The sequence below is a fragment of the Dipodomys ordii genome, unplaced genomic scaffold (genome assembly GCF_000151885.1).
Source record: "Dipodomys ordii isolate 6190 unplaced genomic scaffold, Dord_2.0 Scaffold14, whole genome shotgun sequence".
In the NCBI taxonomy this organism is placed as follows: domain Eukaryota; kingdom Metazoa; phylum Chordata; class Mammalia; order Rodentia; family Heteromyidae; genus Dipodomys; species Dipodomys ordii.
This window is the reverse complement of record NW_012267230.1, coordinates 6,140,422-6,153,475: the sequence shown is the minus strand read 5'-3', so window position 1 is coordinate 6,153,475 and position 13,054 is coordinate 6,140,422. Positions and strand designations below refer to the sequence as shown.

Below are 13,054 nucleotides of genomic sequence, written 5' to 3'. Positions count from 1 at the left end.
TCATGCATGCAAGGCGAGCGCTCTACCACTGAGCACCTTCCCAGCTCTCTTTACTTTTTGGTCGGCCGTAGGGTTTAAACTGGGCACCGTCTCTCAGCTCTTCAGATCAAGGCTAGTGCTCTACCACTTGAGCCACAGTGCTTCTGATTTTCTGGTGGTTTACTGGAGGTAGTTTCACAGCCTTTCCTGCCTGGGCTGGCTGTGAACCATGATCCTGGGATCTCAGCCCCCTGAGTAGCTAAGATTACAGGCATGAGTTCTCTCAGGTCTTTTTTGAGTCATGCTCCTGCTTGTAACACTAGATTCTCCTGCCTCAGACTCCCAAGTGCTGAGACTATAGGTGTGCACCATATGTATGCCACACCCAGCTTTTTAGTTTTATATATTTAAATTCATGTTTATCCAGTAGTTAGCAGATCTGAGTTCCCTAAACTCCAGATTCAGGTAAGAAAGAGTTGGCCTTTGGGGATCAGCAAAGGCTAAGGTTGGGGAGACTATCCAAACATTTCACGCTAATCTTGAAAGGAGGGCTTCCCATCACTTCATCATTAAGACTAGAGCCTGAAGTCCTCAAATAAGAGTGTTATCAGGCCCTCTGGAAACAGGCACAATGGGAAAAATGATCCAGTTGTAGACAACAGGTTTGTCTATGCAAGTGCTAAACCCTAGTACACTAGGTGCAGAAAGTCACCTTCTTTATAAATACCTTCTTTTCCCATCACTTGCTCAAGGACCACTTGTACTTTTCTCCCCTGGAGCAAGATCATTTGACACTCATTTCTGTTCCACAGGATCAGGTATCTCAGAAGACAACTCCTCACCATTCCTTTCCTGGACATCAAGCTTCCAGGCAAGTGGAGGGGAGGGGTGAGGGTGGGGAGGGAAGAAATTTTAACTAAAACCATAGTTTTTAATGGGAACCAGAGGTATGGTTACAATTACAGTCCGACACAAAAAAATCCATGGGTGCTGACGAGTTGGAAGGTTACAAAAGAACGAAGGTAACACTGGGTACAGGAAGAAAAGCTGTTCCAGAACTTCAGGAGCCAGGCTAATACGGCCTATCCCTGCGATCCTGTCTGTGCTCACCCCTGCAAAGAGAGAACATGTTAGGCTCCAGTTTACAAGTCCACCTCTCCACCCAAAACACCCTAGGTAGTCCCTCCCTACCCAAACAAATCTCTCATCTCTGCACTGGCGGTCAATTTGAAGACTGATTTCCCCTAATTCTCTCTCTCTCCCAATAAGGTTACCGTGTCAATTCTTCCCAAAGAAACTACTCTCTCCAACACCCCTGCAAGCCCCTGACCACAACTGCTTTTATCTTGCTTTAGAGCCTTACTCACCTAGAGTCCATCTTGCCAGGGCCAAAGCCGCCTCTGTCCCCACCACCCCGGCCCCCTCGGAAGCCCCCTCGGTCTCCGCCTCGGCCTCGGTAGCCACCCCGATCATAGCCTCCTCTGCCACCACGGCGATCATCTCCATAGTTACCCCCTAGGAAGAAAAAGAAACATTACCTTCATTTTCCAACCTTCCACTTACTCTTCCTGCACAGATTTTTGGTATTAAAAACAAAAAATAAAACAAAATTTAAGGTCAGCTCTGTCACTTTCTTACCCATATGAGAGCCCCCTGGACCCCCTCCTGGGCCATCTGGTTTAGGGGCCTTACACTGGTTGCATTCGTTTCTCCAGGAGAAGTTCATGTTTTCACATGTACTAAGAAAACAGAAGACAAGGTACAGAATCACAAGACATGCTTCTCAAGAGCAAAAACAGAAACTAAACCTACTTTACTACTATTCCTCACATTAGTCTCCCCTTACCCACCATTTCAGTGCCCTATAACCCAATCAGTTTAAGAATAGAAACCCCAGAAATAATTTACAAGATTTAAACTACAGGTAATTTCTGAATAATGATGGAAATTTGTCCATCTGTCAAAGCAGTATACACTGCCCTTCCCAGTGAAGTTGCTCATCAGACCCACTGGCTCAGTACCATAGTACTGGGCTCAAGTACTTTCCAGGCTGTCTATTACCCCAGGTTGCATGCACCCAGTGGAGATCTTAGAAACAGCACGTCTCACAGAAGTGGGGGAACTACTCCACACTTAAGCACCCTTCACCTTCTTTCATTGGAATAACCTGCCATCGTACCAACTTGAAGTTTCACTCACGGATTAGGGCACTTCCAGTCTCCAGCTCGTTGCTGTCCTCCGCCACCACCACCTCCACTGGGGAATCCTCCCCGGCCACCGCCACCACTGCCTCCGCCTCCATAGCCCCCACGGCCCATGGGTCCTAGTATGAACACAATTAAGGAGTATGGCACCTTCCAACTTTGGCTAATGTGTCTTTTCCATATCATCTCTTTATACCACAGATAATTAATTAGATATTAAAAGCAGCAGCTCCTTACCTCCTCGCCCTCGGCCTCCACGACCATTGCCACCACCTCGATTGAAGTCTGCTCGGCGAGTAGCAAATGAGACCTTGATAGGATTCCCAGAGAACTCTTTACCTAAAGAAATAGACATAAAAGCAATCTTTGGGGCTGGGGACATAATTCAATAGAAGAGTGCTGGCTAGGTTATGAGGGACCTAGATCTTAACCCTAACTCTATAAAATAAGACAACTACACACCAAGACCTACCTGTATATAAACCGAAAGACACTGCACATGTTCCAGAAACTTTATAATCTGAGACTAAACTAAAATTACAACAAATAAAAGTAAGACTCAAAAGCATCTTCAGGCATCATTGGGTCATGCCTGAAATCCCACTCAAGAGGCTGAGAAGTAAAGGATCATGGTTCAAACCCAGCTTAGACAGAAAAGTCAAAGTATTAAAGCATCAGTAAAAAGTAGGACTAGGGGCTGAGAAGGTGGCTCAGTGGTAGAGCGCGTGCCTTGCATACCTGAGGCCCTGGGTTCAATTCCTCAGCACCACATAAGCAAAAAGAAAAAAGCCGGAGGTGGTGCTGTGGCTTAAGTGGTAGAGCGCTAGCCTTGAGCTGAAGAGCTGAGGGACAGCGCCCAGGCCCAGAGTTCAGGCCCCACGACTGGACCCCCCCAAAAAAAAAGTAGGACTAAACTGGGCACCGGTGGCCCATACCTGTAATCCTAGGTGCTCAGGAGGCTGAGATCTGAGGATCCCAGTACAAAGCCAGCCTAGGCAGCAAAGTCCATGAGGCTATAATGTTTTTATCTCGACTAAACCACTCAGAAAACTGAAGTGGCTCAAGTAGTAGAGCATTAGCCTTGAGCTGAAGAAACAGCACCCAGGAGCCCAGAGTTCAAGCCCCAAGACCAACCAAAAAAAAAGAAAGGGGACCAGAATTATGGGTCAAGTGTGAAAGTGGCTGTTAGGAGGCAATACAAGCGAAAAAGTTCAAGCTAGGTACTACAAGAAAAAAAAGGCTCAAAACATAGCCAGGTTCTTCAGCTCCTTGCTTTCCCACTCTACCATTTTCACATACATACCATCAAACCAGTCAATGGCTGCTTTAGCAGAAGGTGGGTCATCAAAGGAGACTGTTGCCTCTCCCTTCAGCTTGCCCGTTTCCCTGTCTGTGTACAAGTTAATCATGGGCTGTCCGGTTTTCTTATTTGTCTGAAGAAATAAAATGAGAGAATAATTTTAGAGGATCCCCAGAGACTCATGCTGGCTTAGCACTTGACACATACTAAGGTTACTCATTAATATCTAATGCAATGTATACCGCCTTATTCAGAATGGCAGTTTCAAGAGATTCAGGATAGATGCATTGTATCAAGTATTTAATCTGAGGTTGACTCAATCAACCAACACAGAATTTGTGGATAAAAAGAGCCATTTGGTACCACTCCTGACACTCTCCAACTTTGGCCCCCACTCTTCCTGGCCCCCATCTTACAGGTTATCTAAATTAAAGCTGTAAGTACTACAACTTGGACATTTCCTTGCTACACTTTTTTTTCCTTTAGTAAACAGCAACAGGCTGGTCCTTTATGCTCCACAACTACTAAGACTTGTTTTCACCCCAGCCTCCTATTTTCACTAATGAGTGAAGTGCATACCCCCTCTGTTCCACAAGTACCTTAATAATACCGATCTGCTTGAAGTAGTCGGCCACAGACTCGATTGTGACATTCTCACCCAGGCCCTGCACAAAGATTGTGTTGTTGTCCGAATTATCCTGTTCTGCTTGTTCGACATAGGAGGAAACAGAATTAGAAAAGGCAAAGTAAGATTTGGGGGGAGAGGGAAAAGTCCAGGTAAATCAAACAATTGTCTCTAACTTTTGAGAAATACTTGAAGGGATTTCAGGGCCAAGCAACTAGTATCACTTTAAGTGCTGGTTAGACAACTTAAGAAACACACACCATTCTATTTTAGTATTTGATTGCCCATGTTAGGTTTACTTTACAACCATCCTTCAAATATGTTATAACCTAGTACACAATCCAGGGCTCAGAAGTCCACTGCCCAAAATCATATATGACCATATACACAGTGCTTACCAACATTTAATTACAAACCTCCCAAGAAACCTTTTTTACATTAAAATCCATAAGTGAATATGAATACAGCCAAAAGTTGTTTATTTAATGCTCTTCATGTGTGATGCGACCAGCTCTTTCACTCACTGACTTTTGTTCCCCTATTTGGACATGACATGCATTTTTCAAAAACTCTGCTTTAAAAGGCAGTTCTGAAGCATCCTTCCAGATCCCGCATCATCTACAGTTTAGAATCTCAGAACCTACTAAATTGCAACCCAAGTATTTGTTCAGTATTTCTAGCATCTACTTGAACACCTTTACCCTCTCTACTGCTGCTTTTCTCACTCCTTTTTAAGTTTCATAGAAAAGGTAAAAGTCTTAAGTTTCATAGAAAAGGTAGAAGTCTAGGTATCGCAGTAGACTCACCAGAATCATGTCGAGATCCTTGATCCCGAGGGCCTTAAGTAACATGGGGAGGGGAAAAAAGAACAAAAACAAAAACAAGGAAAAGGAGCCGTTAGTCAACAGGAAAGGACAACAGAAAAAACATCAAATTCTAGCTCTTGAAAATATCAGGTAAGTGTTCCCAGCCTCACTCCAAACCCTGTCCTGGGCCTGCCAGAGTAGAAAATCCTAGGCAGGTCCCGGGGAGACACAGGTCCCCTTTTCCACAAGAGCTTTTTAACTTGAGTCCCTACAGGTTTAAGTCCACACTTCAGAAAATACGGCCTCCCCCAGCTCCAGCTGGGAAATGTCCTCAGCACAGAAGGGGGAGGGGATGACCCATTAAGTTATTAACAAACCAACTCAGAGCTCGGCCCTGTTCTCTCACCCCAGAGAGACATGGGCTCACCACCAGCAATGTGATGTACATCCATCCACTTGGAACACCAAAGACATTACTTATCCCTTATAGAACAATGTTTAAATTTCATCTTTAGAAACCATTCTTAAAACCATGTTGTTTCCCCAAAGCCACATGAAAATAAAATTTAAAAACTCATACATAATATCTATCGTTATTTTTAAAGCATGTCCCAGGGAACAGACCAGAAATCTTATTTCCATAATGCAGCCTCTATTTGTTTTCCAGAGACCATCTTAGACCAATGTTTTATCTGAATTCATCATATCATATGTAAATATTGTACCAATACACAAGGACACCTACGTCATGAACCCAAGCCTTTGGCTTTAAATGTTGAAACAAATCAAGAAACCTTTTGTTAGTTAACCAAACCAGAAAAGTTCCAGCTTACTGGGAGACTTCTCAAATTTGACATTTTTCCATGAATTCAGTTTGTGCAGTGTAAGACCTGGTTATTTCCCATGAGCCACACATGCTCCCAAACCATTGAAGTAGTCCACACCTTCCTTCCCAGAGCTAGTACCTATGTGCCCAGCTGAGTTAAGTACAAACGTAGATAGAATTGCATTGACGCCACTCAGTACTTAATGTAAAAAAAATACACACCAGCTTCACCATCCTCAGGGCAGGGCATTTTCCATGTCCTTCTCCCAAGAATTATAAACACCTGGAAGTTGTTACACTCACATACACACACACCAGCCTTGGATACACTGATCAAAGGGTCCTAAAGCCAAGTTGGCATCATGTGTTCCAGCATACACTCTCCAGTTGCTCATGATGGTGGCCACTAAGTGCCAGATGTGGCACATCCCTGTGCAGAGGCCGATTAGACACCTCAATTAACCCGGGTCCAACCAATTTGGTAGCAGACTGCCAAGTTTATCCCTGCCTGCCGCCTCCAAGTTAGCACACATCTGGTAGCAGGTGGCATTCCTACCCCACCCCCTTCTGGAGGTGATTATGGACACTTCAAAAACCTTTGACAAATTAACACACTAAGACATCTGCAAATGAACAATCAGACAAAGCATTGCTGGGAGTTGGGAATTTTGGAAACTCTGTTCACTTACCACCAAATTTATTGAAGCCACCACGGTCACTTCCGCTGGAGAAGACAAGTTAGAAGAAAGGACATGAAGCTTCCAACGGCTACAAACGGGTGTTTTTTGATTTTAACATGCCCCATACATGGGTAGGTGTTTTGGAAAAAAGATACAAGTGGCTACTAAAATACATCCCTTCCTGACCACCCCTTGTCTGACCTTTGAGCATGTCACACACACGTGTGCAATTTCTCAGACACAGTTAAGGATTTTGCTTTAAAAGGTTTTTCTTTATATAGTGTATATAGATTGATAGATAATAGAAATGTATATCTATTTCCTCTGGAAAAAAAATGACCCATTTTCCTTGGTTGTTCTTCTGGCGTAGCAGGTGTTTTTTCCTCTTGTTGTTAAGTAGTTGACAACCCAGTAGTTGGTTTAAAAACTACCCCCAATTTACCCAGAAAACATTTCACACCAGGCTGGGGGTAGCCCTGAACACATTTTCGTGGTTTTTGCTTTGAAAGCAGCAAGCAGACCCAACCCCATTCCATATAAAAAGTCAAAACCATAGGCAATTTCCCCTTAAAGCAAGACAAACTTAGCTAAGCCCTATCCTAACTACTGAGCTGTTTTGATCATCCCCTATCCCCGGGGTCACCCCTTCTACACTGGGAGAAGAGCGGAGTATTTTGCAATGTCACCTTTCATACCTGTGGCACATAAAATGCAGAGCAAGTTAACAGTCACATAACAGTTGCTTTTCTTTTTAAAGTTTTGCATTAAACACACGCACACAACAGTTTTCTCCTTACTTTGTATGTCTTTTTTGATACTGCCCCCACCCACCACTAATACTTACCATGGACAAATTTATTTTAAAAACCTACTTTGAAAAAAAAAAAAGGAATACCACTAACATTCCTCCCCTTTTCAGAGAGACAAGAGGAGGGTCCTTCAAATCATATTTACAACAGATTTGACAAATGTTTTAACATCAAATCTAAGGTTCTACTACTTCAATTTCTATGGGAAGGGAAGAGGCAGTTGGACAAGCTGATGCTTAGTAACTAATCAGGAAAAAGATAAGACAGTGGAGCAAATAGGTGGAATACCACTGTCAAGCCTATTTTGCCCCAAACGTCTACACACATCAGTCACATGACCATATAAACCAAGTCACACACAAAACCAGTCAAATTAGTGGAAATCAAGTTCATGGGTTCAAGTGACTACAGAACATGGGAAGAGTAAGTAGCCAATTCCTGGAAGCTTAAGTGAGATCAACCATTACCACCGCCCTTGGAGGACACATGGGTGTACACAGAACAAAGTTCCCCTTCTAGTTCCCAGGAGTGGAATCATCAGTTTCCCTTGCAGACAAAGAAATTTTACTCCCATGTTTCTTGCCTAGGATATCAATGACTCCAATTCACATGTGCTTATGTATCTGTTCTTTTTCTTTGGAAATAAAAGCATCAATACTCAAGTTATCTACTCCAAGGTGTAGATGGGATTGTAGGCTCTCAAGTTCTCATAAAAATGTAATGGGGATGTAGCAACAATCACTACCCAAAGTCAAAGCCTTTATAGATGCCCAGAGAACAAGGATACTAACCATGCACTAAGGACTGGCTTCAGGGGATTCATGCAACCCTCCACACTCCTCACCCCAAATACTCCCTGGCTCATGAGACACCTACCCCATGCCGCCTCTGCCTCCACGGCCACCTCCACGACCTCTGGGTTCATAGCCACCACTGCTGCGGTTATAACCACCGCCACCGCCCCTGCCTCGGCCCCCACGGTCTTGCTGGCCTCCCCCGTAGCCGCCGCCACCACCACTCTGGTCCTGATTGCCATAGCCACCACCACCACCGCTCATGGAGGACTGATCTTGGCCATAGTTGCCTGTATGGAAAAAAGGCTACTTTAAACAAGGGCTGAGAATATAACTTAGGAGAAGGCTATGTGCTAATATTATTAGCACAGAGAGTCTTGAGCTTCATCCTGAGCCCCACACACCAAAAGTAGGGGACCATGAAGTAGTAGGGTCAACAGTGCCAGAAAACAAAAAACAGGAATAAAGAGAGCTAAGAAATAAGAAAGCAACTCTTAGGTTAAGGGCCACAGTATAAATCCTAAGGAAAATAAACAGCTGCAAACACCCTCTTACCTCCACCACCCCCTCCGCCTCCGCCACTGCTACTGTTATACTGGTTCTGTTGTCCATAGCCCTGAGGGGGATTATAAGAGCTTTGCTGCTGTCCATAGCTCTGTTGCTGTCCTCCATAGCCAGACTGTTGGCCGTAGCCCCCACTTTGAGGCTGCCCATAGCTGCTGCTCTGGGAACTGCCACCATAACTGAAAAGAAAACAAAAAGAGAATCATACGGCTAGCATGGCCACCAATTAAATCCCTTTCACCTCACTTAGTCTGTCCCATTCTCTCTATCCAACAGAGACCTATCAATACTTCATCTTTCTACCCTTACCTTCCAGAGGTGCTGCTGGGAGCTGGCTGCTGGCCATAGCCAGGGTAGGAAGACTGCTGCCCGTAAGACGACTGGGAACTCTGGCTGCTGCCATACCCACCAGTGGAGCCGTACCCCTGGGGAGCTGACTGAGTTCCATAACCTGCTACAAAGAACAGAGAAAGGGAATCACAAAAGTTCCAAGGAAAGAAAAACAGCAGGCAATGAATTATATACTTCCTGTAAGCAAAAGGGGGGAGTGGCACAGGAACAGTGAAAGAGAGGGTAAGCAAATGGAATCATTATATTCAATGTATGTGATGTAAAAAATGAACTACGTAACATTAAGGTTAGGTAGGCATGGTGGGGGGGGCAGGGGGATGGGGAATAGGGGAGAAAAAAAGAAGAGGTAACCTTGACCAAGAAATACTGTACTTTCACCTGACTCATGGAATTATAGCCCAGTTAGCTGTACAACTACTTAACAGAAAATAATCAAAAAAGAAAATTATATACTTTCAATGCATTTAAACCCAGCTAAGAAACTGCTAATCCTCCAACTCATAATCACAATTTTTTTTTTGAGTCGGTCGTGGGCCTTGAATTCTGGGCCTGGGCACTGTCCCTGCGCTCTTCAGCTCAAGGCAAGCGCTCTACCACTTGAGCCACAGCACCACTTCTAGTTTTCTAGTGGTTTACTGGAGATAAGAGTCTCATGGACTTTCCTGCCCAGGCTGGCTTTGAACCCTGATCCTCAGATCTCAGCCTCCTGAGTAGCTAGGATTACAGGTGTGAGCCACCAGCACCAGGCAATCACACATCTTTTTAAACACTACAATTAATACTCCAAGTTCACTCACACTCTCATGCTCTCCCAAAACCAGGTTAATGCCTAACTTTGCTGTAACTTAAAGCCATTCTCTAAAAGCACTAATCACAACCCCAGTTATAGTTATTAACTACAGATATAGACATATCATATATGCAACAGCCCACACTGATTATACTTATAGACCTTAAGGCCAATTTTCTATTTTCATCCTTGTATATCATTGATTTATGGCAAATGATTTTAAGTACTCAAACAAAACATTTCTATGCCATAATCAGACTAAATTTGGTTCTCCCTTTAGGCATTTCCTGTTTCATGCCAAGAAGTGAAATAGGAAAAGGTTCAACCTGAATAACAAAGTAAAAAATAAAACTGTTACAAACCAAAATACATTTGTCTGAAACACTACAAAAGAGTAAGATAGCAGTCAATTATCTTCAAAATTAGGAAAAGGGAAGGGGTAGGTCAGGCGGGATGGGTAAAAATGTTGAAAAGGGATAACATCCATCAAGGTGCACGGCAATCATAAACTGTGGCTTCAATAAGAGGAACTCACTGTTCTGAGTCTGTCCATAAGAAGAACCATAGCTGCTCTGACCATAGCCTGAAGTGTCTGCTGACTGGCCATAACCACTGTAGCTCTGCTGTCCATAGGGCTGGCTGCTCTGCTGGGAGTAGCCCTGCCCAGGCTGAGCAGGGTATGCCCCATAGCTAGAGAAAAAGAAAACGGGGCAATCAAAAGACCACTTTACAAACCAAAAAGAAACAACATACGCTAAATTTACCTGACCCTCTGCAAACGCTTACCTTTGGGTTGCTTGCTGGGTATAATCTGCAAAAGAAAAACACAACTTCATTACCACCCAGTTACACTGGGGACAGCTTAAGCACTGAGGCCACTAAACGAAGGGACCCAAAACTTCCTAATTCTTCCATAAGACACTAATTGAGAAACACAAGCTAGAAATGATCAGATTTTCATACAATTAATAAAGGGAAAACACTGGCTCCTGGAGACCAAATCTTTGGAGTGTTTTATTTTGCAGTGCTAATCAAGAGGCCACTGAACTGCCCAAGTATTTACTGACCAAAAAAAGAAATAAATTTTTGGTGTACAGTACAATTAGGATCCTCCTGCCTAGGCCTCCCCAGACTTGTGTCACAGAAGGCTCATACATAGTATTCTCATACAGCTAGGGGTTGAAATTATGAAAATTCTGAAAGTCAAGAAATACTAACTCACCCACAACTAGACACTAAATAAGTGGCAGAGGTTTGATATCAAGCCTGCAGTGTTCAAAATGTGGCAGTATCTGTTAAGGGGAGGGGGGGCCTGGGAAAAGACTCAAAAGGGGGAAGGGGGAGGGGAAAGACAATGTGCTCAACCTTGAAGACCGAAGTGCAAAGCCTAGACACTAACACAACAAATGACAAAGATAGTAGAAGTGCTGTTCCTCAGGAAGCAAATTATCACCCGGGACAGAGATCATCCCCAGATCCATGCTGGCAGTTTTTCTCTCCTCTTAGGGATGCTGGGAGACACAGCAAACCAGACATAGAAGACATTTTTTTTTTTGGCCAGTCTTGAGGCTTCAACTCAAGACCTGGGCACTGTCCCGAAGCTCTTTTGCTCAAAGCTAGCACTCTACCACTTGAGCCACAGCGCCACTTCCGCCTTGTTCTGTGTAGGTGGCACTGAGGAATCGAACCCAGGGCTTCATTGCATGCTAGGCAAGCACTCTACCACTAAGCCACAGGCCAGAAGATGGTTTTTTTTTAATCGCTGTATTAACAATGTAGCCAGGATGATAGGCTCATCTCCGTGCAGGAAACCACGAAAAAAAAAAAAATGATCGGGCAAAGGTGTGGCCTGGATAGCATTGCTTTGGGTTGCTATTGCAGAAAAATCGAAACTTAGGCGGGAATCCCTCCGAACCCGGCTGGCCCCGGAGTCCATCCGTTGGTCACTCCTCGCAACCGCCCCCTACCGCTTTAGGCGGGCAGCCGGTCTAGATACTGCCCCCGCCCCCGGCCGCGTGGCAAACGAGGCGGGAACGGGACAGCCCCGCCCCCTCCCGAGGGATACCAGGGCGCGGCCCTCAACGGCTCCGGCACCCGCCGAGTCGTAGGCGGAGGGTCTCGCAACAAAACGCTGGGCCGACCCAAGGCGGGGAAGGGGGATCCGCGCCGCGGGGAGGGGGAGGGGCCAGCCAGGCGCGTGCGCGCGCCCGAGTGCCCGGATGCAGCACTGCGACAAAGCAGACCGTCGTGGGGCCCAAGAGGGGGAAGGGAATGGCTATAGAGACGAGGCCTTCTACCTCCCCTCACGCTCCCAACGAGCCAGAAACGTCCCTCTCCAAAGTCGCCACGAGTAAATGGGACTGTGGAAAGAAGGCTTCCGGCTCAGCTCGAGGAGCCTGAGGCGCGAAACAAAATGGCGACAGAGACTCCCCCCCCCACTTCCACCCACCCCAACTTCCCGCCACAGCGAGGCGAAAAGCTGTCCAACAAGCGATCACCACCCCGGGCCCATTGGAAATTATAAGTCTGTTGAGGAGGAAATGAGGCCCTGGATCGGCGCGCCACTGCCGCCTCGCGCCCTCACATACCGTTGGAGGCCATGTCCGCGCACGCGCGTACAGGCCGACGAGCAGCGAGATTCCAAGCCTGAGGAGCGCCGACGCCTGGAGGACTGAGCAGCCCCGCCTCCTGCGACGAGGCTTATGTAGGCCTCCCCCGCCTACGCACCGCGGCGGGATGTACCAAGTGTGAGAAATGACGGGGGTAGGAGCAGGCCCAGATCCCCATTGCTTCTGGAGAACTCCAGGGTCCGAGCAGACGAAAAGAAGAAACATTAACGAAAACACTTGAATCATGTAGATAATAGATACCAACTTCCCTGGTAAATGGCTCTTTTCATCTCTCTCTGAGTGGCCCCTGGGCCAAGTCTACCCCTATAAAGACACAATGGTACGTCCCAGCTTCCCGCTAAGGGCGGGGCGATGGGGCCCCTAGCGTTTGCGGGCGGAACTGCAGTCCAAGCCCGGAATCTGGCTGTGGGAACTGAAAGCCTTTACATTGGCCCCTTTCTCCGGCCCCTTTCACTCTAGACGGAGAGTTGCCGCCTTCTGGTGATGTCCCAGAGTATCAGACTCTCTCACGGTCTTTCCAGCCTCTAGCTTCCCTCTCTGGTTCTAACCTCTTCTGGTTCTAACCAGAAGACACCGACTGTTTCAAGACTCCTTTCATTGGGTCCGTAGTTTGTGACGTTTGACTGGAAGGATAGCTTGGGCCCCGATCTGGTCTGATACAGAGCTCAACTAAACCCTTTGGCTTTGACCCTGACC

General features: G+C 45.9%; 1 protein-coding gene across 3 annotated transcripts; it reads right to left on the bottom strand.

Annotated features, from left to right (window-relative positions):
* Positions 1-889: 889 nt before the first annotated feature.
* Fus (FUS RNA binding protein) lies at positions 890-12,400 on the bottom strand. Of its 3 annotated transcripts, none has more exons than XM_013011595.1 (15): positions 12,317-12,400; positions 10,515-10,539; positions 10,264-10,418; positions 8,897-9,041; positions 8,579-8,766; positions 8,106-8,313; positions 6,430-6,464; positions 4,915-4,947; positions 4,083-4,186; positions 3,487-3,616; positions 2,421-2,522; positions 2,179-2,302; positions 1,618-1,718; positions 1,347-1,494; positions 890-1,091 (listed from the first exon to the last, which is right to left on the bottom strand). In XM_013011595.1, exons 1-15 carry the CDS (start codon positions 12,327-12,329, stop codon positions 1,052-1,054), a joined length of 1,551 nt encoding a protein of 516 aa, XP_012867049.1. In that variant the 5' UTR covers positions 12,330-12,400; the 3' UTR covers positions 890-1,051. The 3 variants fall into 3 exon arrangements, with proteins under 3 accessions (XP_012867049.1, XP_012867050.1, XP_012867048.1); XM_013011596.1 differs by having other exon boundaries at positions 8,897-9,038; positions 12,317-12,399; XM_013011594.1 differs by having other exon boundaries at positions 4,083-4,189; positions 12,317-12,394.
* Positions 12,401-13,054: the final 654 nt, after the last annotated feature.